We start from the raw sequence: 25,431 nt of genomic DNA on the forward strand, positions 1-25,431 counted from the left end.
GGCATTTTTAATATCTTTGTCTGATCGGTGCTACTTTCTGGATCGAGAGCTAACTGTGTGGTAGCAGAGCTCGCCTAAGGTTTCTAACTGTTGATGTCATCAATGTCACCTGTCACTCTCTTATAAGCTATTCTTTATTCTATGTGAATTAATGGAAAAACAAACACTGAGAAACCAAATTGAAGGAAACCAAATATGGAAAACCAATATTAAGAAAAGACAATTTTAAGGAAATACAAACATTTCAAAAATTAAAGGAAACATTTTAAAGCAAAGATAATTTAATGGAAAAATCCCAAAATACATTAAAATTGGATGGAGTCTAGTGGTATTGAGGGGTTTTGTCATTCAGTGGGTGAGCCTTTAGAGTTCAGGGAAAGGTGGAGTTCAGATATAGAGCAGGAATTTTTAGGGTACAGGGATGGATGAAGTTTATGGGTAATGAGTATTTTAGCAATCAGGAATGTGTTTATTTAAGGGAAGGATGAGTAGAATTTAGGGGTGATGAGGGATTTTCTAAGGTTCAAGGATGGGTGGATTGTAAGGGTATTGAAGGGTATTTAGAATTCACGGATGGGTGGAGTTTAGGGCTTGTGAGAGGTTTTAAGTGTCAATGATGGGTAGAGATGTGAACAATGTTTAGGGTTCAGGTATGGGTGGAGTTTAGGGGTGAGGAGGGGGTTTGGGGGGCCTTGGATCAATGGTGTTTAGAGGTTTTTAAGAATTTATGAGTGGTGTTGTTAAGGGGTGGCAAGAGAGTTTTAGGGGTCAGAGATGGGTTTCATTTAGGGGTAGTGAGGGTTTTTTTAGGTTCAAGAAGCGATGGAGTTTAGGGGTGATTGGGGGTTTAATGGTCAAGGATGGGTCAGCTTTAGGCATAGAAAGGGGTTTATAGGCTTCAGGGATGGTTTGAATTTCGGGTTAGTAAGGGGATTTTAGTTTTCAGAGCTGGCTGGAGTTTTGGGGTTGAATAGGCTTTTGGGGTCAGGGGTGGGTGGAGTCTAGGAGTAAGGAATGGATGTAGTCTAAACATGGAGAGGTGTTTTTAGGTTTCAGTGATGGTGGAGTTTAGGCGTAGAAGGGGCTTTTAAAGTTGAGGGATGGACGGAGCTTAGGAGTCAAAAAAGGGTTTCATTTAAGCGTGGTGAAGAGTCTTTATGGGACAAGGACAGATGGTGTTTAGGGGTTGTGAGGGAGTCAGCAGTAGATGGGTTTAGGGGTGGGGAGGGGAGGGGAGGGGTCCAGAAAATTAAGTTCATCCAAAGTAACTGTTTGACAATGTAAAAGACACGAATCAGAAGTAATGACCACTGAAGGAAAGCACTGAAATAAACTCCTCAACAAAAATGATTTTGAAAGTAAGACCTGTAAACACTGCATTTACTCCTCAAAACATAAGTATGAGAAAGCCAATTTTGAGCAAAAGACATTCTATAAACTGTTTCTATGCCATGGTAAATGCTGTTCATCCTTTAAATTCCCATTTAAAACTTTAGATGAAATGGTTTCTCTGTAATGGTATTCCATTAAATAGTTTATTCTATCAAATCATATACAACCCTTTTCATTATGCATGATATTGCACTTTTGGGTTTACTGAAGTCATCCCTCTTACTGGATAACATCATCACTATCCCAATGCTTGCTAATGTTGTAGACTTGCTAGTGATATCCTTTTTTCGATGTTTTGGGAGAAAAGATGCTTTGTAAAACTCTAAGGGCCTGATTACAAGTCTGGCGTTCCGAGGACCACCAGACTTGTGGAGGCCGCCAGACCACCCCATTACAACTCGGGCAGTAGGACTGCCATGGGACCGCTGACAGCGCCAGGGAACCGCCATTCCCTGGAGGTGGAGCGTTGGTCCAGAGGCCGCATTACGCTTGGCGGGACAGACGTGGTCCCACCAAACATGTCACGAGTTTCCTCTCAACTAGGGTATTCATGGCGGTTTTCCTGCTCCCTGAAAACCCTGCCGGAAAGAAAACAAAGGGGGCCTTACAGGGCCCCCTTGTGCATCACGCCCTGTGTATGCACACAGGGGGGCACAACATGTACCCCCCTGTGTGCTTGTGCACCAGTTCCTGCACGGCATGGACTTTTAAGTCCATGCCTTTCAGGAACTTTTTTGGGCATTCCCACTGCGGTGCCTATTTCTAAAGGCACCACTGTGGGAACACCAAAAAAGGCCCGCTAGACATGATTTTAATTCGTAATCTGTCGGGGAGCCTGACCACGTGTTTGGCAGTGCGGCTGCGGGGCAGACCCATCGCTACACCGTTAAACTCATAATCGGGCCCTAAGTGATGGCAAATCTGAATACAAAATGTCTCCTTCACCTTCCTCATGCCACCTCCACCCCTCGCACTCTACAAAATCCCGGCAAATACAGAAATTTTCTTCTTGGTTCCCTGGAAATGTAGTATACTTTTACATAGCCCAGGGGCAATGCATATGGATGGATAATACAAGGTTAGTTGGGTGCCCTTCTGAGTCTCCGACAAACTCTTTCTGGTCCATGGTGCTTGTGGGTGAAATAAGCCCCAATCCCTGCTTAGTGGTATCAAACAAACTGCTTTAAATCCCTTTTCAACTAGTGTCTATGTGCTTGAACTCCTGGTATATACTATTGTACTCCATATTTCTGTTTTTGTAATAGGGTGTGATTTAAATTAGAGCAATTGTCTGCATGTCTCTTTGTGTCATTGGACTGTGTTGTGTTCCCGAACCCCAAATGATTTTTAACCCTTTGTGAAGAATTAAGTATTCTTTAGGTCACTTGTTTCCAAGGCCTGAGAAGCTCAAGAATTCAGAGAAACTTCCTTGCGGAATTGAGTATGAGATGGTGGGCTGAACTGGTCATACTCACCTTCAGTGACCCTAATTTGAGCTCATCTGTTTGACTATGAAGGGTCACCCACCACAAGCTGGGATGAGATCCACTCATCATGACTTTGATAAGATCACCTCATCAAAACTTGAGAATCCTTGTAATAATACCACCCATAATCCCAACAGAATCTCTTCCCCAGGACTAGATATCAGGACTTTGATGATCGCCACACCGCTCAGATCTCATAAAAATCAGGTGTCGGGGCACTGATACAATCCGCTCCCAGGATCCCAATAATATCACACGCCAGGACTGCATTATGATCACCTCCCTGGATTCAAAAATAATCTCCTCCCAGGATTTCAATGGGATCACCCCTCAAAAACACTTCCTATCCTGGGCGAAAGAGTTCCAGCCTGTGCATCCTCATATCGTTCCAAAAGGGTCCCAAATGCCTTCTTCCAAATGGACTCTGTTGTCTGCCTCTCTCTGTGCGTGGCGGGCACTTTGCCTGTCTTCTGGGCATGGGAGCTGCAGAAATGAGAAGTAGAGGATTAGAATCATAGAAAAAAACACAACTTCTCATCCAATTAATGAGCTAAAGATATATAGATTTGTTTGGCTTTCTTTGCTTTTCCAAATAGTGGAAGAATTGCTTGTGTGTACCTTTCCCATCGCTATCTGATTTCCGTAATCCAATTTAACAGGACCTCAAACGCACAATATTCCTCTAGTCTAGACACAGTACCTGACGTTGGAGATGTTCCAGCGGAAATCCAAAGGTCCTCTATTGGGTCCTCTACCAATCATAAAAAGCCCTTTAATCCTAATAAACAAGGCAGGTCTTGCCTTCATGGAGCTTGTAACATTACCGGACAAAAAGCCTGGACATTTTATAAAGGTGCATTGTGAATGTCTTAACAGAAGTAAAAAAATACACTTGTTGTTAAAGTATGTGCATTGAGATAATCTAAAATGAGGAAAAAAATATTTCATGGTATCATATTTGCTTTTCATTTTCTCTCATATCTTCTTCAACATTTACATGAAGCGTCTCACCTCCAATCTCCACTGCTCTAACATTTCCTACTGCTTTTACTTAGATGACACCATCCTTTTTCTAAAGGCCTGCTTTCCTAAAGATGTTGAGGTTATAGCCAACGTACTTGAGGACATCCTGGAATGAATGTTATATCACTGCTTAATGTGTTTATAAAATGAGATCGCCGGATAGTCCTATACATAATCCAACATAGATCAACACATAAGAGTAGTAAAGTGGGATATTTCAATTATGGAGAGCCAGATCTCTTAGCTTCACCTTGGAAGAAAGTTAAAGCCTTCAAGCACTCATGAACTCAATGCCAAAGAGAGTAGACTTTTAGAAGGAACCCCCATGTATAATCAAACAAACGTTAAGTAGACAACAATTTTAAGTTAGTAATCCAATATCTCATTCTGTTAAGACTAGACCATGGAAATTGCCCACTAAAAGGGATCCACATGTTGCATCTAGCTTCCCTCAAAGAGGCCCTCTACCAGCTGCCAAGCTGCACACTGGTGTAAGAAAGTTCAAGTACATCTCGCCTATTTTGTACTCTCTGGAGTGGATTCAGATAGAAGCGAGGTAGCAATCTTTGAGCAAGCGGGCACTATGCACAAAGCTGTGTTGCTGATTACGCCAAACTACCTTAACTAGAAACTGATCACCTCTGTTAGTCAAAACCGCCTTCTGAGCACCGAGAACCTTCTCCTCGAAACACCAAGTTTTAAGAAGGGCAACACCTAGAGTGCGGAATTCCCATCCCTCTCGACATTAGGCAATTTTGCCACCATGGGGCATATTATCAAGGAGGGCGTTAAAATTATCACCGCTTTAGCAGCAGGAAACTGCCGCTAAAGCGGCAATAATGGGCTTGATAATATGCCCTGGAGAATTCCAATAGAAGCCCATGTTGACAACAGAACATGGGCTTCTATTGGAATTCTCCAGGGCATATTATCAACCCCATTATCGCCGCTTTAGCAGCAAACCGGCGATAACTTTTAACGCCGTCCTTGATAATATGCCCCTACATTATTTTAAAAGGAGCTAAAAAGCCTGCTGATTGAGTGTCACTTCTAACTTTGACAGTCTCTCTACTTTTTCTACTGTAGTTATTGGTGTGTGTACTGTCTGTGAAATGATGAAAAGTGCTACATATTTCCATGCGCTCTAGTCTCTGAATGATTACTGTATTTGAAAATGTTCCGTGATAATATAGGCGATTCACTGCGCATATTCTACTCACTCTTGTAACCATATTATTTTAATGTTATAATATTTACTGGATTGTAATTTTGTATTTCACAGTATTGTATTACAACATATTATACTATGTGAGCTATAAAACTATACTGTATCGACTACTAACGCTTTATAAAACTTATAATGAATACATCAATAAGTAAACTTCATATCGCAGGAAAAGAAAACATATGAACACAAGGCGGGAGGGTGTTGACGTGGAACCATAGGAAGCAAGAAGTAACAAAACAAGCATTTGCAATGCAACAGGTCTCGCATCAGTTAGAGTTAGAGTTTTTTGGCACTGTTAAACAATTTTGCTGAATGTGTTTGTTTGTTGTGTACTGAATGTATTTGCCAGATAAAGATCTGCATGTATTTGTGAAATAAGTACGTGTATTATAGCTTGCGAGACCTATTGCATTCCAAATGCGTGTTAACTGTTCTGTTACGGGGAGGGTGGAAGTGAAGAATCAGATGGGCTGATGCTGAAGATGGAGAGGAATGCTACGAAAGTAGTAAGACAGGGTTGTTGTGTTGGTGGTTTTTGAAGCAGTTGCTTGTGTGATTGGATTAGTAAGTAACTACCACTGATAGCATTATTCTCCATAATAGGACATGACTAACTGCTATGAACATATTAGAGAAGGTTCGCAAAGCACTAAAAGTGGAAAGTAATTTAGAGACTGAAGTCACACGTACAGATGCAGTCGTACAACGACAACCACCATACCATAGAAACGACCCAAACACTACTCCGCCAGACCAGGCCTTCTGGCACTGTCATACTCCCCTACAGATAGGGCCAATGGAATTATGTGTTTATGCAGCCTCGGTGTTTTTCGCATAATTATGATTTGCCGCATTTGCCACATAATGTCTCATCTGCTGCATAATCTGCAGATTTTAATAAACAAAACAATTGTTTCTAGCTGAAACGGGTTAAAAGTTACTAAATACGCAGCAACATGTTGCCTTTGTAAAGGTTGACTGGTCACCTTTCTGTTGCTTTTTGCTATTTTTGAGTCTTAAATTGGCACTCAGGGAGGTGAAAATAATGTCCAGACAGTGTTAACAAATAAAAAAATTACAAAATAACAAATTAATACTATCACAAAATGTTCTGCATCTGCCGCATAATTTTCCTGGTCTTGCCTTATTATTTACTCGTCCTTGCTGCAAATATTGGGATGCCCCTGCCGTATAATTCCTGTGGCCCTGCCTATATACTAGTCTGACCCTGATAATCCTAATGGGCATCTCCCTCTTCTTGCTCTTTTGCTGGCCTCGGAGCGGCCCTGTCAGATCACCTTCCACTCCCACTCCACCCCCCGCGCCACCCCACTCCACAGACCCACCACACCTTCTACCCAGCAACAAAAAGGTTGAAAGCCTGGTAATTTGAAAAGCCAGCCTTCCCCTTAGCCTGACACCTCTCCCTTACTGTTCGTAACATGTCTATTTGTAGGCACCTTTAAGGCTTTTCTCTCTGTTGGGCCCTGTAAATCCCCAATATTGATACCTAGAATGTTAAATTATAACTTTTTTTATGTACGTGTCGTGATATGTAAGCAGGGACACTGGAACAACGCAGCCAGAGAACTGCAAATTATGCTCATGGTTTTAATCCAAGCCTCAATGGCCCGCATTTTCCTTTTATTATTAAGGCCATTCATATTAAACAACACTACTTTCACTATTTCCTTATTACCCATTTCGAAAAAAAAAATAGGTTATTAAATGTCCCCATATTCAAAGAATAATCCTTTTACAAACTCTAAAAAAAGGCTCCAACCCAGATCTAACAGATGTAACGGATTCTCCTTTCTTGCTCTCACAAAACAATCAACAAATGAGTATGAACTTAAAATATGGATTTCATTCTTTCCCCCATGCTCCCAACCCAACCCTTGACCCATTGTCGCCCGAGCAGATGGCCGCCCCTGCTCAGAGGCTGACAACATGTCCCACCCACCCAACAACAGGCACACTGACTTGGTGCCTAGTGCAGCTGAGTGACACCCTCTCCCTACCCTCACTTCCCCTTCCTACACTACAAAAACTAAAGTTGAACAACCTTGTGCTATCCTTAACCTTCTACATCTTATGTTGACACCTTATCCTTTCACCTGCTATTCTCCTTTGAGAGAAAAAAATGCAGTAATACAGTCCTCAAAAGATGAATAGCCCATTCCCAACACAAAAATACATACCCCCCAGTCTTTCAACCAGATGCTGGCTTCAGGCCATTAGGTTTATTCGCCAAAATCTCTTGTAGTAAACCCTGTGCCTCTGCGACATTACAATAAATATGAAATTTGCCCTTAATTAGCACTTTGAGCTTACTCTGCTGAGCTATCACGGCTTGTGCCCCCTGAGCTTTAAACAAATGAAGCATTTTGACAAATTCTTTCCACCTTTTTGCTGCGGAAGCTGTCATGTCTGAAAAAATGCGACACACTGGCACCTCTTCTGAAGAAAACTGTCTTTGCCTGATTGCTCGTGACACAATCTGCTCCTTGACCCTATAGTCTTCAAAATGTACCAGGATCGTCCAGGGAAATTTTGCATTAGAGGGGAGATGTGCGGTGACCCGATGAGCTCTCATTATTGTAAGATCCCCCTTAAATTCTGTAAGGACATTTTCTTTTATGAAAGAGTCAATCCATTGTAGCATCTGCTGACCCTCCAAACCCTCGAGAACACCCAAGATTCGGAGATTAGAACCTCTGGAATAATTCTCCATCTCCTCCAGCTTCATTTCTAGTGAGGCTCTCTGGGACTGGAAGGTAGTCACTTTGCGGTTTAGAAATGTCATTTGATCCTCCAATTGGGAGATCCTGGTTTCGGCCTCCAAGAGCCATGCCGGGACCTGAGCCATGGATTCCTCAATCTTCGTCATGCGGGCATTTATTGCAGCGATCTCATTAGATTGGGAGGTTTTTAGGTCCCGAATTTCTTCCAAAATTAAATTAAGAACACTCTTTGCGTCCCATTGTATAGAAAAGGAACCGCTACCTTGAGGGGGATCAATCTGAGCAGCATTTGACCTATCCTCCACCAGAGAACCCTCTGGCCCCATCAGCACAGGGACCACTGGTGAGGTCGACATCGACATAGGCTTTTCTGCGACATCGGGCCCTCCCCCGGATGATGGAATTAATAGACCTGAAGATGAAAATGGAATAGAAGGAAGGGGAAGAGGCGATTGACTGCCAGGCTTGGGCACTAAATTCTCTGAAGTCACTGAGCCGGCATCCAATAAGGTATCTGCTACTAAAGGGTCATCACCTTCAATCCCCTGCATTGCTTCCATCTCAATCAGAGACCCATCCTGTTTAGCTTTGAAGAAAATAGGATGCTTTCTGGCCCCGAGAATTTCACCCGCTGCCTTTCCGGAAGTCAAAGTCTCTTTAGTGGAGGCAGAAGGAATTGGTGAATCCCCCCTTGAGGAAACAATCTCACAAGGGCTAATGGGGGAATCCAAGTCCACCATATCAGACTCAATCTGATCCTGCTGAGCCGCATCAGCACTTGCCATGCCCACAAGCTCCGATGAAAGAGGAAGATCTTGTCGATATGCGGCTGCGTAGTTGAACCGCGCTGAGGCCTGGGCTGCACGCCTTTTAACCTTCTGACTTGGAGTAGGCGACTCAACTGGGGTTGTTCCCTTTGCCCCTTTGTCAGGCTTTCGCATAATGTCCGCTATACAATGCCCCTCTGCTGATAGCTGGTAAAAATGCTGCCCAGGACTCTGCCAGAGTCAACTAAATGGGACCTGCCCAGCGACCCTCAACCAAGACAGGTGAGTAAGTAGAATTTTTTTTTTAAAAAGCCACTTATCCGCTCTTGGTGAGAAACCTGCGGTCCCTAATAATGCTCCAAAAGCCTCAGAAGTCTACCGTTTGAAAAAAGGCAGAAAAAGGCAGGCTCTCAGGGACACGGAACTCTCAGAGCAGTCCTTTTCCTTCAAGGGGCCACTTTTGGAAAGTATATCGCTAGTCCGGCATCCTCTGCTCTCTCAGAATGCAAGATTCTCAGATCAGACCTTTTCTTTCTTTTACAGGGCCCTTTAATTGCCTCGAAAACGGTTATTTTAATACAAGAAACCCATATACCAGCGGGGAAAATCTCTGAGTTTGCAATGTTCAGAACCTGGGCAGCTTATAGGGGTTTCTCTTCTTCCTCAGTAGCACATAGAGGGACGGCGATTTTTCTTAATAAACAATTTCAGGTTGAGGTGGTTAATTCTGCAAGCAACCAACGTGGAAGATGGTGCTGGGTCACTTGTAGTGTGGACCATCGACCTCTGACGTTTGCCAGTATATATGCCCCAGTTGAGTATAATCCCCTCCCATATGAGGAACTTTTTCAATCTTTAATCCAAGTCCCGGGAGAGTTGATCGTGGAAGGCGATTTTAATTTGCTAATGAATCCCAAGATCGATTCCTCATCTAACCTAAAAAGACAGTCAAAGCCAAAAACTCTTAACACAATTTACAGTTATAGTTCAGTGCCTGATATTATTGACCTCTGGTGATCAGCATTTCCGATGGATATTGCCTACACATGTTTCTCAGGGAGATTTCACACTTTGACACTTTTTCACGCATTGATTTCTTTCTTATCTCTAGGAATTTGGTTTTTTTACAGCAGAAAATTCTTCAAAATTGATTTTCTGACCATGCACTGGTGGTTTTGGAATTAGCATTGGGTAAAAGTAGTTCATTTATTAAAAGGTGGTCATTAAACCGACAATATTTGCAAGAAGAGAATTGGGTGTCATGCAATAGAATTTCCTCCACAGTACTATGCCCCTGGCAGAAAAAAAGATACTGGAGTATTCTCCAGCAGTGCAGAATCCTCCAGTGAGATTACGTCCACCGTACCATCCCTCTAGGAGAAGTAATTCTGCCGGAGTATTCTCCAGCGATGCAGAATCCTCCAGTGAGATTACCTCCATCGTACCATCCCTCTAGGAGAAGTAATTCTGCCGGAGTATTCTCCAACGATGCAGAATCCTCCAGTGACATTACCTCCACCGTACCATCCCTCTAGTAGAAGTAATTCTGCCGGAGTATTCTCCAGCGGTGCACAATCCTCCAGTGAGATTACCTCCATCGTACCATCCCTCTAGTAGAAGTAATTCTGCCGGAGTATTCTCCAGCGATGCAGAATCCTCCAGTGAGATTACCTCCACCGTACCATCCCTCTAGTAGAAGTAATTGTGCCGGAGTATTCTCCAGCAGTGCAGAATCCTCCAGTGAGTTTACCTCCACCGTCCCACCCCTCTAGTAGAAGTAATTCTGCCGGAGTATTCTCCGGCGGTGCAGAATCCTCTAGTGAGATTACCTCCACCGTCCCACCCCTCTAGTAGAAGTAATTCTGCCGGAGTATTCTCCGGCAGTGCAGAATCCTCCAGTGAGATTACCTCCACCGTCCCACCCCTCTAGTAGAAGTAATTCTGCTGGAGTATTCTCCAGTAGTGCAGAATCCTCCAGTGAGATTACCTCCACCGTACCATCCCTCTAGTAGAAGTAATTCTGCCGGAGTATTCTCCGGCGGTGCAGAATCCTCCAGTGAGATTACCTCCACCGTACCATCCCTCTAGTAGAAGTAATTTTGCCGGAGTATTCTCCAGCAGTGCAGAATCCTCCAGTGAGATTAACTCCACCGTCCCACCCCTCTAGTAGAAGTAATTCTGAGGGAGTATTCTCCAGCAGTGCAGAATCCTCCAGTGAGATTACCTCCACCGTCCCACCCCTCTAGTCGAAGTAATTCTGCCGGAGTATTCTCCAGCAGTGCAGAATCCTCCTGTGAGATTACCTCCACTGTACTATCCCTCTGGTAGAAGTAATTCTGCCGAAGTATTCTCCGGCGGTGCAGAATCCTCCAGTGAGATTACCTCCACCGTACTATCCCTTTAGTAGAAGTAATTCTGCCGGCGTATTCTCCAGCGGTGCAGAATCCTCCAGTGAGATTACCTCCATCATACCATCCCACGAGTAGAAGTGATTCTGCCGGAGTATTCTCCAGCAGTGCAGAATCCTCCAGTGACATTACCTCCACCGTGCCACCACTCTAGTAGAAGTAATTCTGCCAGAGTATTCTCCGGCGGTGCAGAATCCTCCAGTGAGATTACCTCCACTGTCCCACCCCTCTAGTAGAAGTAATTCTGCCGGAGTATTCTCCGGCGGTGCAGAATCCTCCAGTGAGATTACCTCCACCGTCCCACCCCTCTAGTAGAAGTAATTCTGCCGGAGTATTCTCCAGTAGTGCAGAATCCTCCAGTGAGATTACCTCCACCATACCATCCCTCTAGTAGAAGTAATTCTGCCGGAGTATTCTCCGGCGGTGCATAATCCTCCAATGAGATTACCTCCACCGTACCATCCCTCTAGTAGAAGTAATTCTGCCGGAGTATTCTCCATCAGTGCAGAATCCTCCAGTGAGATTACCTCCACCGTCCCACCCCTCTAGTAGAAATAATTCTGCCGGAGTATTCTCCAGCAGTGCAGAATCCTCCAGTGAGATTACCTCCACCGTCCCACCCCTCTAGTAGAAGTAATTCTGCCGGAGTATTCTCCAGCAGTGCAGAATCCTCCAGTGAGATTACCTCCATCGTACCATCCCTCTAGTAGAAGTAATTCTGCCGGAGTATTCTCCAGCAGCGCAGAAGCCTCCTGTGAGATTACCTCCACCGTACTATCCCTCTGGTAGAAGTAATTCTGCCGGAGTTTTCTCCGGCGGTGCAGAATCCTCCAGTGAGATTACCTCCACCGTCCCACCCCTCTAGTAGAAATAATTCTGCCGGAGTATTCTCCAGCAGTGCAGAATCCTCCAGTGAGAATACCTCCACCGTCCCACCCCTCTAGTAGAAGTAATTCTGCCGGAGTATTCTCCAGCAGTGCAGAATCCTCCAGTGAGATTACCTCCATCGTACCATCCCTCTAGTAGAAGTAATTCTGCTGGAGTATTCTCCAGCAGTGCAGAATCCTCCTGTGAGATTACCTCCACCATACTATCCCTCTGGTAGAAGTAATTCTGCCGGAGTATTCTCCGGCGGTGCAGAATCCTCCAGTGAGATTACCTCCACCGTACTATCCCTCTGGTAGGAGTAATTCTGCCGGAATATTCTCCGGCGGTGCAGAATCCTCCAGTGAGATTACCTCCACCGTAGTATCTGTACGGCAGAGATAATCCTGCAGGAGTGGTCTCCACTGGTGGAGAATTCTCCTGCGGAGGGTTTACCTCTTCCTCCATAAACATGAGGATTTTTCCGATTCCACCTCTAGATTAACTCCTTAGACCCCAGCCCAAAAGAGGATGAACTTTACCCTGTAAGTTTTTTTAAAGATCTCTCCCTTCCAGTCTTTATGCTCTCTGCCTCAACTAAGGCAGCATCACTGTCAGTTAACATGTGTTAAAACTATGTGCAAAATATGACGGGCGGGATAAACGTGGGGGCAGGACTGTGCCGGGGTGAACCAGGGGGCATTTACTTGCACCTGGAGAACTTTCCAGTCGGAAAAGTGATGGATCTAGTCTGGATCAACAGAACTCTTCAGCGTCAGGGTGAAAAATTTTTGCAATTTCATTTGTCTCCCATGCAGCGACAAGCCAAACGTGAAATGAATGGACAGCCTGGAGGCTAAACCAGGCTGGAGACGGTATTAGAAGGTAGAAGCATCTGTTCCATGAAATACTACGCCAGGGAAGTTTTAACGCGTCTCTCTCACAAGAAGAGTTACTGACAGGTCCAAAGAAGTGTTAAAGAAAGTCTCTAGCCCGAGAGTGTAGGAGACCCTAAGGGTCTGATTTTGTGAATAAGCAAAAATTTGTAAAATTACTGAAAAGTTGTTGATTACTTAAAAGTGTAAGTAACCTTTGTAATTCAGGCCCTGCATTTCTTGGGGGCATACTTGTGCCTAGGGTGGTGGGGCTGTGGGAGGGGCACAAAAAAAAATTCTCCTCTGCAGCCAGACTTTCTCCTCCCTCCAGTGTCTTCCCAGAAGCTCCCAATGTAGGAAACTGCATTACCCAATCCAGGTGCTACTTTCACAGCATGAAAGCAGCACCAGGATTGGATAGAGCAGGGTCTCCCAGCACTCCTTCGAGTACTGGAGGCCTGCGCTTTCTCTAATCCAGCAGTCTAAGACAGCTAGGTTAGAGAATTTTAAAATGCGCATGTCTGGCTGGCCGTCCCAAGACAGCCGGCCAAACAGACATGCGCATTTTAAGGCACACAGCTCCCTGTGGCTGACACTAGAAAGCACTGGCCCCGCCCTGTCCTGACAGTTCGGGACGGGTTGCTGAAAATAAAAAGGTAAGAAATAAACCTTAGTATCGTTTTATTTTTCAGCTCTGGGGCTGAAAAATAAATGGAGGAGCCGCCCCTGCTTGGGGGACTTGGAGAGCCTTGGGGAGAGCAGAGTCGGGCGCATGGCTTGGCTCTTACATCAAAAGCATGAGCTGCTCCATCAAAAGATGCAAAACAGGCAACAAATGCCATGACACATTATGATAAAGATTTCAGTGTCTCAATTAAGTATGTACAATTATATCACAGAAACAAGTGACATTTGTTGAATGCAATATTTTTGTAAACAATACCTCCATGCCCTGATGACATTGGCGCAAGTTACCCAAGAACTGTCCGTTTATCATGTTCTATATTTATATAGCAGACCTGCCAACTCACACAATGCCACAGTGTGACACACGATATCGACTCCCTTCACACGAGGAGCCGATATCACACGGTGGGAGGGAACACAAACTGAAAACCACTGTAAACAGTAGTTTTGAGCTCGTTTTCAGAGGCTTTGAAATGTCGCCGTCCATGAATCGGTGTGAAAAACTTTGGCAACACCTTAAAAATGCTCTTTTTTTTTCTTAGAAGAGGGTTTGGGGGCGGGGTGGGGGCACAAATGCCTCTTCAGTGCCTCTCACATGCAGCCCCTCCCCCTCCAAGACCCCTTCTTACACTGTGTGATTTTTGATGTAGTTGGCAGGTCTGATATTGCCTATGTTGTTATTACATTTGAAAGCAATACTATTTTAGATTACCCATATACAAGTGGGGTTTTTGTAGAGCGTATGAACTGAATTAGACCAACATGCTCTCAGACTGGATGCTTAAGGAAGCGAAGGGCCGAGGATCACACAGTTGGTCCAGTTGTGAAGCTGCGATTTGAACCCTGAAATGCATGTTGTACAGTTCAGAGACAGTAGGATTACATCCTTCTCTCTTCCACTTAACACCAAATGTCAGTGCTTTGTGTTCAGCTATTTAATTATTGTTATTCAAGTAGTTTTAGTATGTAGAGTCCAATAAATACACTTATCATACCTTAAATCCAAATGACACAATATACGCATATGTGCACGTGCACAGTCATAAGATGCAAAGGTGTGCTTTCTTTTTTGCAGTGTTTCCAGACAGTGAAGATCAAACACAGGGACAGAACATTCATGCCCGAAACCAAGCTGCACTTTGCAAGCGGAATCCAAAGAAGCGAACTGTGGGGGGGTCTCCAAGACCTCTTCATTTTATGGCAATTGTTTAAGTGTGGCAAATGAGGTGTTGAGCATCTCCTAAAATCCATTAGGGCAGATTTACAAGCCCCTTGCGCCACTTTTGCGTCACATTTCCCATGTTAAAAGTGACTCAAAAGTGGCGCAAGGGGCTTGTAAATCTGCCCCATTGTTTTCTCGAGTCAGTTAAGCAAGCAGTAACATTAATATAAAATAGCACCTCCTGCCTTGCTATAGACTGCTGGCTCGTCTGGCGTGATTTTAGCAGAGGCGGAACACCTCAGTAACCACAATTAACCAAAATGAAGAGATCTTGGAGCCCCCACAGAGTTTCCTCCTTGGGTATAGTGATTCAAGGAGAGTCGGTGTGCAATGTGACTTCAGCAAAGCACGTTCTGTCTGCCGCCATTTAGGTTCCACTTCAAGATCTGGGTGGAGTATTGGCCAATGGCCACCCTACTGGGCAATAAACCCACTTTTCTCCCAATTTTCCTCCACCCATGTTCTCTCAAGAAAGGTAATATCTGAGACCAGCAGGACCTCTAAGAAAGAGCATCTGGTCAGATGTCGGGGGAGGGGGTGGCAGTCCAGGTGAATTCATCAGATGGCTCAAATAAATTCCTAATCTTTATTTCAGTTAACCAGCTGCATGGGCATCCAGTCAACAAAACACGAGGGGTGGCAGAAACATTACACACAGTTTAAGCATCAATGACTTCATAGGGTTGGGCCCTTGTTCCGCCCGTTGTCAACAGCATCTTATTTGCTGCTGAGGATTGGGTAATGAGTAAGGCTTGAAGGCTACATAGATCACTAAACGTGAACAGGCTCTTAAAGCTCTTAGAGTTCACATCTGTTCATGCCACCACCTGCATGACCCCCTAAACAACGGGTGTGCCCGGGGGAGTGAACTGCACACCGAGAGGCAGCTGCTGACCCTACCTTTACCTGGCTGACCTCCTTCGACCATCTGAAATACCGGTGGAATGTGAGTTGAATGTACTTTGACTACCTTCAAGATGCTTCATGGTAGCGACCCCTGCATCTTTCATCTGCTTGTGAGTAACAACTATAGTGTAGAAGTAATTAATTGTGATCCGGACCAGTTACCCTGTGTTGAGCTGATTACTGTCGCTATTCAGGCTTATCCTACTTCATGCATTAAACTTCATTCAGTTTATCAACCTCAGGGTGAGGTTACTCTTTTCTTGGAAGATCTGAATTCCTGGAACTTACTACTGATGGGCTTAATGTGGTGTCTGCTTCCAGCTTGCTGCTCAGCCAGTGATGGTGTAGAATGTTAGTATGAGTGTATGATGTCATAGAGTGTTGTATGCGTGCAGGAATGTCAGTTGAGAGTAGGGCTGAGCAGCAAGCAGGCTGCTCCTGTTGGGGTTTGTTCATTGTACCTTACTTCATTTATTTGTTACCTAATAAACTACATGAAGATACCATCAGAATACGGACCATTCTTCCATTACAACACTGGCGACGATCTGAAGAACCTACATGTGTTTCCTTAAGGACTTCTGAATTTTGAAAAACGAAGCAACTACAAGGTATGATCTTGTAACTACATATGAACTTTAAAGCTTACTGGCACCATCTTACGAACCCCAACAGTGACCTTCCACCGGTCGCCCTCAACACCTACGTGCCAGTCCCTGCTGTATTGGCTGATGTCCTTCTAACCTAATTGGATCTGTAAATGAGTCTTCACTTTTCTTCATTGCGAGCGTTTTGAGGACCTTTATGTACTTTCTTGGAGCCGTTAACTAAACTGATGGCGGCAGTGTAAGTGGAAATCGCTGCCACCTAATTCAATGTACTGCGACCCTATTTGGCATTACGCAAAAATGGACTGTCCCTGATGTCCTGCTTCCGTCTTCCTTGTTATCTACTTGCCCTATCTCCGGCTTTCCTGCCTTTCTAGAAGTATTGGGAGGAGGCCCATTCTGAATCGGGCTACACTTAACGCCAGTCCTTCAGATTTTGGTTTCGCCCGCTGATTTGGTTTCCACTTCGAAGGAGCTGTGTTAACAGGGCTGTTTTAATACCCACAGCGCTAGGGTGAAGCCATCAAAAGGAGGTATTTCGTTGTGCTTTCAACTTTATTTATTTTTCGTTTTTGTCTTTATTGATCACTGCGCCACTTGGAAAATAAACTGCCGCACCGCAGTTTGAAATACACATCAGGCGCGTTCCACTCACCTCTGGTGTTCGCGCGATGTGTGCTCCATGACGTTCTTTCTCTTTCCTCCTGTTGAGAGTCGCCCAGCTGCCTCAGCGTTGCCGTGAGCCACCCGGCACGATGCAGAAAACGTGCCACCATCTTGTGGTTGGCAGCCATCATTTCTTTAGCTGTTTCCTGATTAACACTACCAAATGCCAACCACGCTCCGGTTCTCTTCCTGTTTCGTATTTTCAACTGGACAAATTATGAGACTCTCACCGTCATCCCGCTCGTGCTTCTGCATGCCTATGAGCCTTCTGGATCAACTGTATTTCGCAACTACAATTTTCGTGACCTCTTCTGGATCAGTTGTCCTGTCCTGGCTCAGGTGCCCCTACATGCTGCATTGTCTCCATCCGTCTCGTCTAAGGAACTTCCTTTTTATCGATTATTTGAAGAGATCTACAACATCCAGTGTGACTTGAGGACATTTGCTATCTTTAATCTACTACTAAGGTACTGTGTTCGCATTTCCAAGGTTGAGCATGACCACGGTGACCACTTCTGGTATTTTATTTTATTATTTTCTTGGGACAATGATTTAGCTCGGGTGAGAAATCGCTCACCGGTGCCTGCTTCTGTTTTTATTTTATTTTACTATGCATATTGATATCTTGCCATAAGTGTTATTGCTTGCACTTTATTTGTTTTATCTTATTATTTTATTGGAACATTTTTTAAAGTTTAAAATGCTTTTCATTTCAGTTATGAACCATTTTGACAACATGCATTTCCTTGTTCTCGCATTTTACGCTGACATTTTTTGTTAACTATTGTTAGTACTTATTTTACATTTTGTTCAGTACCTTAGAGGACCAGTATTTAGAGCATCTGTTTAATAACCTAATGGCTGTATACCTTACTTTACAGTCATTCTTTGGACCAGTATTTCCAGGGTTTAGCGCTTTTGTTTTAATAGCCTACTGGCTGTATACTTCTCAATTCTTATTGGGAGAATCTAGAGTGTTTTTATCATAGTTTTATTGCAACGTTTATAGGTTTAAAAATGCCATAGGGAATTTCTTATTGAGATATAAGAGTGATTTTGCTCTTATGTTACGTGACTTGTCAAGTCACCAGTTTTAGGTATAATAGTATGTTACATTTCTATGTTACGTGACCTGCCAGGTCACCAACACTGCTATCCTTTATGGTATGTTACCTTGCCATGTTTCGTGACTCGTCAGGTCACTTACTATGTTATCCAAGGGTTACCTTATTTTACATGTGCCTTATCCTTTGTGATTCCTGTTTAGTGATTCGTCAGGTCACTTACTAGGTTATCCAAGATGTTACCTTATTTTACATGTTCCTTATCCTTCGTGATTGTCATTCACAATGTTTCTTACATACATTAGTGGTTACATTACTTTGCGTTGCATTTCCTTACTGTGCCTTTCTTTAGGGCATATGTTATGTATGTAATTGTGTTGTAATAGCTTATGTTGTTAATTCTGGTATCTTATCTACATATTCTTGTTCTTGGTATCTATGACACTCTGTATTTTCATCTTACATGGTACCTGTACATTGATTTTACATTGTATCGCTTTACTATTTTACTATTCTCATGTGTATTTTCTAATTCCAATTGAGTTTTCCTTACACATCTCTTATTCATTTGAGAGTGTTTTTCTTGTCTTTGACATGCACTGTCTGTTTTTCTTTTGCTGTTTCTTCTTGCCATCTTCACTCTGGTATGGCCAACTAGTATGTTAGGTGGTGATTTGGAGCGTCAATTCCTTTTTGCTATGTGTGTTTCATTTCTATTGCTACGGTATTGTTGTCCGTCCGTATTTTGTTAGTTCTCCTTAGCTTGTTGACATTTCCTACTTTTCCTCTTCTTTTGATCTTCCTACACATGATTTCTTTGTTGTTCTATTAAAGGGGGAAGATGGGTGTGTGTTATTTGGATATTCCTGTTATTTCTTGTCGAGGTTTGCATTTCCCCTTTTCTTCCTTATTTTAGTGTTTATCTTCTCATCGTTAGTCTGCTTATTAATTCCATTGTTTTATTGCAGAATCCTCTATCATAATAATTGCAATATGTTCTCTTTTAGTTACTTTTCTTTATTGACATTCAGACTGTTTGCTTCTTCCCTTTAATGTCGCTATTATGCTTATTCTTTGCATTTTCATTTTTTGGTGTTTTATTAAAGGGGGGAGAAGTGTGGTGTCTGCTTCCAGCTTGCTGCTCAGCCAGTGTAGAATGTTAGTATGAGTGTATGATGTCATAGAGTGTTGTATGCGTGCAGGAATGTCAGTTGAGAGTAGGGCTGAGCAGCAAGCAGGCTGCTCCTGTTGGGGTTTGTTCATTTGTACCTTACTTCATTTATTTGTTACCTAATAAACTACATGAAGATACCATCAGAATACGGACCATTCTTCCATTACAACACTTAAGAAGTCGCAAGACATAGGGCCCAATTTAGAGTGTGGCAGACAGAGTATTCATCACAAACATGACAGGGTATCCTGTCCGCCAAACTCTTTGTCCGCCTGCCACATTTAGGCTCAGACAGGCTGTCAGCTTTCCATGGGCCATGGCCCGTTCGCTCTGTCAATGGAAAGCTCCCTCCTGCGGCCTGACTGAGTGTTGGCTGTTGGATCAAGGGCATCACATTGATCGGCCTATTTAGGACTGATGGTCTGATGCACTTTTTTTGCTGTCCGTTAACCGCCGGAACTGGAAAACACAAATAGTGACCTCCACACCCTGGGGAAAATGTCAGTCATTACTTATTTATTTTTCAAATAAAACTACCAAATTGAGAGTTTTTTTCAAAAAACAAAAAGTTTAGTGAAAGTCCATTGAAACCAATGGCAGCCATTCACTGCAGTTCCCCTGACAGTACAGAGATCGCAGGTGGGCTAGCAATGATCTATAATTTTGGCTCATGTTAGTCCATCAGAGTGGAGGTCGTAATGCTCTCTGCCACCCTATCTTATGATCTACTGCCCACCAAACTCTAAACCAGGCCCTTTGGGGCCTTATTATGACTTTAGCGGTTTCAGAGCGGAGCTGCCAATCTGCCACCCCACTCCAACACCGCCAATAAACACCGGACGCCAGAGTATGACTTATTTTTACTCTGGCGGGAGGATCTTTGGCAGTCCCACTGCAGTGCCTTTGAAAAGGCACCGCAATGGGAGCATCAAAGGCAATTTCTGCAGGGCATAGACTTTCAAGGAACTGGGGGTGCATGCACACAGGGGGTCACATGTTCCTTGGTGCATGCGAACAGCAGCATTGTGATTGGTTTAGGGAAGCCTGTGTGCTTCTGGGACTGGTCAGGAGGAGAAGCAATGACAGAGAAGATACAGCGGCCGTGAAGAGGTAAGTTGTTTTTTTTTATATTGAGATTTTTCACCCCTCGCCCGCCACTCCCGTTCCCGGCCAGGCACCACATTAATGGTCCCCAGTAGATGAGCACTCAGTCACCATGGCTCTGCCAAGTCCCTTGGCACACCAACCCCATGGTCTGGGCAAGGTCCACAGGAGGGCCTTTGGTGGTCACAACTCTGGCCTACTTTCATTCTGCCCCACCCTCTCAAAGCGGCACCGGGTCATAGATTGTCACCTCCCTTCTCCCACTCCGGGAAGAGAAGAAGGAGAAGCGGAAGCCACAGATGTACTGCTTCTGCAGAGAGGTTTGGCGTCTGGGTCTGTCGGAGCAGTCTCATCAGACCCTCCAGATGAACCCTGAGGACATTTAGGCAAGATAGAGAAGGCCACAGAGATGGTGCCTCCTGTCTTGGAGGTCACAGTGTGATTGTTCTTGTGCTGCCTCGCCTTCTTTACTGCAGCGGATTCTTTTTGTGGTTTGTTGGAGGGTGAAGAATCACTCTAGACAGGAGAAATGAGGATGTGATGTCCAAGCCTCAATGTCATGAAATCCTTGCTAATTCTGGTTACCATACACAGCAACATAAGGCCAAGGAAAGAAATCTGTAGGAAGTGCTATTCTATCAGCTCCCAGTAAGCAGCAGGAGGCAGAAGAGGCTTAAAACAGAAGCCGGATGTTTCTCCTGCTGAGGCTGATGCTATGATCAATGCAAACAATGGGTCAAAAACTGACCCAATATCAATGGGGAAATGAAAGCAGGTCTCCTTCACGTTTTTCTTCAGTGCCTTCTTTCGCTTTGTTTCCTCAATTCCTCCTCTTCATCATTGCTTTCCCCCCGAGTATGAAGATGGGGACAGCTCTTATCCTGCCATTGGGGCAAAGGGGAGACTCACCCTGAAATCAGACTACCCCAGCAGTCAATCTTTACTTCACTGATGGTCTAACACTCTCTCTGGACGAGGACCAGCCGAGCCTAGTAAGACCAGGGGGCAGAGTTACCATTTAATTAGCATACGCTGCATGAAAAGGAGAGAGCTATATTTACAGAAATATGTCTCTCTCCTCCCCTTTCCATAGCGCCGGCACTGAAATCAGCTGCCGTGCGCCACTGAGACACCTTTGCGCCACAGTGATAGGATGTCTCTGTGAGACTGGCATAGGTTTTGTATTGGAAGGGTACCCTTCCAGTACAAAATACTATTCTTAGACTGACTTTAACCCTTTTCTCTCTTTATATGCGTGCTTTACAGTGCAGCACAGGTACAAAGTCGGCAAGCATTTCTCCTTCCTTGCACCTACTTCAAAAGGGAGCAGTTTTCTAACGTTAAACCCTGTCTACTTTATTTCATTAATTGGGTTTACCGTCAGAAACCTCTGGCGGTTGCATGGGAACACCCGTGATTCGCCCCCTTGGCGCAAAGCAGCACTATGCACTGCTTTGCGTTACGTTCATGTTATTTCCTGCGCTAAACAGGGAAGGACTGGGAACCAAAACCGGCCCTGGCAAAGTGCTCGGCTAGCCCCCCGGGGGGGTTGGGGATGCGGCCAAGCTGTTTGCCACAGCGGGTTTTGGACGATTTCATTACAGCGCCCGATATGGCAGATATGCTGCAAAAACAGCCCTGTAACAAAATCGGCCCCCAGGGGCCCAAAACCGCCTCCCAACCCTGGCGGCCCACCTGGGAAATGCCCGGTGCCCGCTATGGCCAGTCCAGCCCTGAAAGTAAATCGTAAAAAAGATTTTGTGCCAATTTGCGTCACTTTTCTGATGCAAACACGGCATAAAATCTTAGTAAATCTCCCCCTACGTTTTGGACAAGTTAGACCCGGAGAGGGCTGGGTCACTCAAATTCATGGCAAGTATCTCTTGTCCAGGGGTATACTTGGGGGTATATTGCCTATGTTATGGGGCTATACCCTGTATTTTTAAACTTCTGAATAAACCGCACACACAGATTCATAGACATAATTAGATCAGCTATAATAGGGGAACTATAAGATTAAATCAATAATTGTAATGGGTTGAATTTATTTAGCACTATTTTAATTAAACCGTAACATCTTGTATTTGCCATCGAACTTAAATTAAAAAATGTGAGACATTCTTCAAAAATTGCTATGTGTCCCTTTTCTAGACTGTTAAGAGAGTAATGTTTGATTTGATGACATTGGACCCTCAAGAACAGTTACTATATCTAAAAGGACATTATCAATCAATCAAGGATGTATAAAGCGCAGCAAATCACCTGTTAGGGTCTGAAGGTGCTAGAGTTGCTAACTGCTTGTTTTTTTTTTTTAAACGAGGGGAAAACAAAGAGAAGACACTCAAACATGGGGAAAAACAAGGATAAAGCAATGGAAACAAAGGGACTCAAAAACAGGGGAAAAAGCAAGGAGAAAGCAGTGAAACCAAGAGAAAAGCAAGGAGAAGGCACTCACAAAACAGAGGAAAAAGCAGAGACCACTGGAGCAGGAGCGGTGCAGCAGCACGGGGAGAGCTGGGCCTTATCTGAACTCTTCACCACTAAGAGACCGATTATGAGTCTGGCGGTCTGAGGCCTGCCAGGCTTGCAGAGGCGTGGTGGTGGAGGTCCAGCCACCGCCTCACCAACGCTCCGACCGCCCTATTACAACTAGGGCAGTTGGACCGCCGCCAGCAAACCGCCGTTCTATGGCGGTGGCGCGGTGCTGTAGAGGCAGTAATATGCTTGGCGGGACTGCTGCAGTCCTGCCAAGCAAATTACGAGTTACCTCTCCGCCACGGTTTTCATGGCTGTTCCTCCTCCATGAAAACTGTGGTGGAGAAGAAACAAAGGGGACCTCTTATGCCTCTGGGCCCTAGGGAGCATGAAGGGGGGCACAACATGTGCCCCCCTGTGTGCATGCAACACAGTTCCTGCACCGTATGGACTTTACACTCCATGCTGTGCAGGAACTTTTTGGGGGTTCCCATTTTTTGAGGCACCGCCAAAAAAAGACCGCCAGACACAAGAAACACTCGTAATCTGGCAGGCGGCCCGACCACGGGTTTGTCCATGCAGGAGCAGGCCTCCAGCATGTCAGTCCGCTACCGCACCTCCAAACTCGTAATCAGGCCCTAAATCATTAAAAAATGATGGCAGTAGTCCACAGAGAAAAATATGGTAAGTTTTTTGCACATAGATACATAGTGACATATACAAAAAAAATTCAACCTGTTGTTTTGGGATTTTAATTGCTAATAAATTAAAATGCAATTTGGATTTGAAATCTCTTAAGTATTTTAGGTATTTCTTTAGTGCAGCTCTAAAAAACATAAAGCTTGTTTTTTGAGCGCTTACGAAATAAAGCTTGTTACTTGTGAAGAAATAATGTGCTGACTACAGCTCACTAAATCGTTTATTTAGAAATGTGCTCTGGGATTACATACATCTATGCAAAAGCAGCACTTTTCTGTTGCTTTAACTCATGAAACTAACATTTCTGACATCCGCCTTATTAAGGGCCTGATTACGAGTTTGGGCAGTGTGGGAGACGGCTGCCACGTCACTATCATGCTCCCACACTGCCACCCACCCGCCAAATTACGAGTATTATCGTGGTGTGGCAGGCAGGTGGCGCGGTTGTCCAGTGGTGGGGCAGTTTAAAGGATCAAATGTGAGCCTTAAACAGCTCCTCCGCTTGACTACAAGTGCACATTCCTGCACGGCATGGACTGTGCAATCCATGCTGTGCAGGAATGAGGTGCATGCGGCGGTGCCATGGCGGTCTGACCTCCCAAATTGTAATCCGGTGGTCGGACCGCCGGTGCAGCGGATGCCAGACCGCCACTGCTGCGCCAGTGTGAGTTTGTCGTTCCTTAGACCCCCAAACTCATAATTAGGCCCTAGGATATCCCCATTGTTAAGACTTTTGCAAAATTATCTATGTTTACAAAAGGTCTGCAGACTCAGCAAAAGAGTAGTTTACAACTATTTGATGAAAAATGTTATCAAGCCAATCACTAAACCTAAGATATTGCTTCATATAGCTATGTTTGTCAATACATTTTTAAGATATAAAATATTTTTCACAACTGAAAAATGAGGCTGCATTGTAACCGTACCACGTGCAAAAAACCTAAAGGTAACCCATACACAGCAATTTAGGACAATTTCATTGGAATTAAAACTTCCCAATCGCTGTTTTTGTATGAAATATTTAACGATAAGTACTGCATGTCGTGTGGTTGCAATATTGAAATTTGAAATATTAAAGTGCCACACATCATCTTGTTATAAGAAAGTAGACATACATATAATTTTGAAGTCTGTGAATCTTTTATATAAAGCAGATAATGGTTAATTTTGATATTGACTTATTTGCCTCATATAAGATTGTGTTTTTCTGTTCCTAATGATCCATTTTAAAACCTCCTTATCTCTTTACCTACCTCTTACTTAAAAAGAATACAGAAGATGCTAAAATGATTTGCGTAGTGTAATAGAACCATTTTATTTATATCTGGGAGTTTTTTATACAGATCCAATAATTTCTTATGATAAATCATTTTTTAGTCTATCAAGTGGAGAAACACCAATGTTGCATATATAGGCCTGATTATGACTTTGGCGGTGCTGCGCCGGCTTTGCGACCAGCAAAGCACCGCCAAAGCCATTCCGGGTCCGCCTGCCATATTACGAGTACAACTTGTGTTTAGCCCGCTTTTCTTTTGCCGTTCCCTCGGCGGTGCCTTGAAAACGGGCACTGCAATGGGAGCTCAAAAGAAGTTCCAGAACGGCATGGGTTGTGAAGTCCATGCCGTGCTTGAACTTGGGGTGCATGCAAACAGAGGGGCATGTGTTGTGCCCCCCTGAATGCATCCACATGGCGGCGGGTCTTTGTTTCTCCACCGCCAGCCTTTTCATGGCACGCTCACCGCCATGACAATGCTGATGGTGGGGAAATTCAAAATATGCTAGGCAGACTGCAGAGGTCCCGCTTTGCATATTGGATACCCAGGTCTGCTGCACCACCACCAGGGATGGGCAGTTCCCTGGCACAGCCAGCACAACGGCGATGGTCCAAATGGGTGCCTTAGAGTAAGGAAGCTGCTGAACCACCGCGAGTCTGGCGGTCGAAGACCACCAGACTCGTAATCAGCCCCTTAGTTATCAATGTCTTATGTTTTCTACTTGCGTAATCGTAAAACATATTTAGTCTGAAGGTTCAATGCTA

General features: G+C 44.3%; 1 protein-coding gene across 1 annotated transcript in view; it reads right to left on the reverse strand.

Annotated features, from left to right (window-relative positions):
- Window positions 1-209: 209 nt before the first annotated feature.
- The window catches only part of LOC146812694 (von Willebrand factor A domain-containing protein 1-like), a 145,456-nt gene continuing 120,234 nt past the window's right edge, over window positions 210-25,431 (reverse strand). Inside the window, exon 6 of the mRNA XM_085619797.1 lies at window positions 210-3,362. Within this exon, the coding sequence (XP_085475923.1) occupies window positions 3,223-3,362 (140 nt within the window). The 3' untranslated portion in view covers window positions 210-3,222. The remainder of the gene's footprint in view (window positions 3,363-25,431) is intronic.

The sequence above is a fragment of the Triturus cristatus genome, chromosome 7 (assembly GCF_964204655.1).
Source record: "Triturus cristatus chromosome 7, aTriCri1.1, whole genome shotgun sequence".
Classification (NCBI taxonomy): domain Eukaryota; kingdom Metazoa; phylum Chordata; class Amphibia; order Caudata; family Salamandridae; genus Triturus; species Triturus cristatus.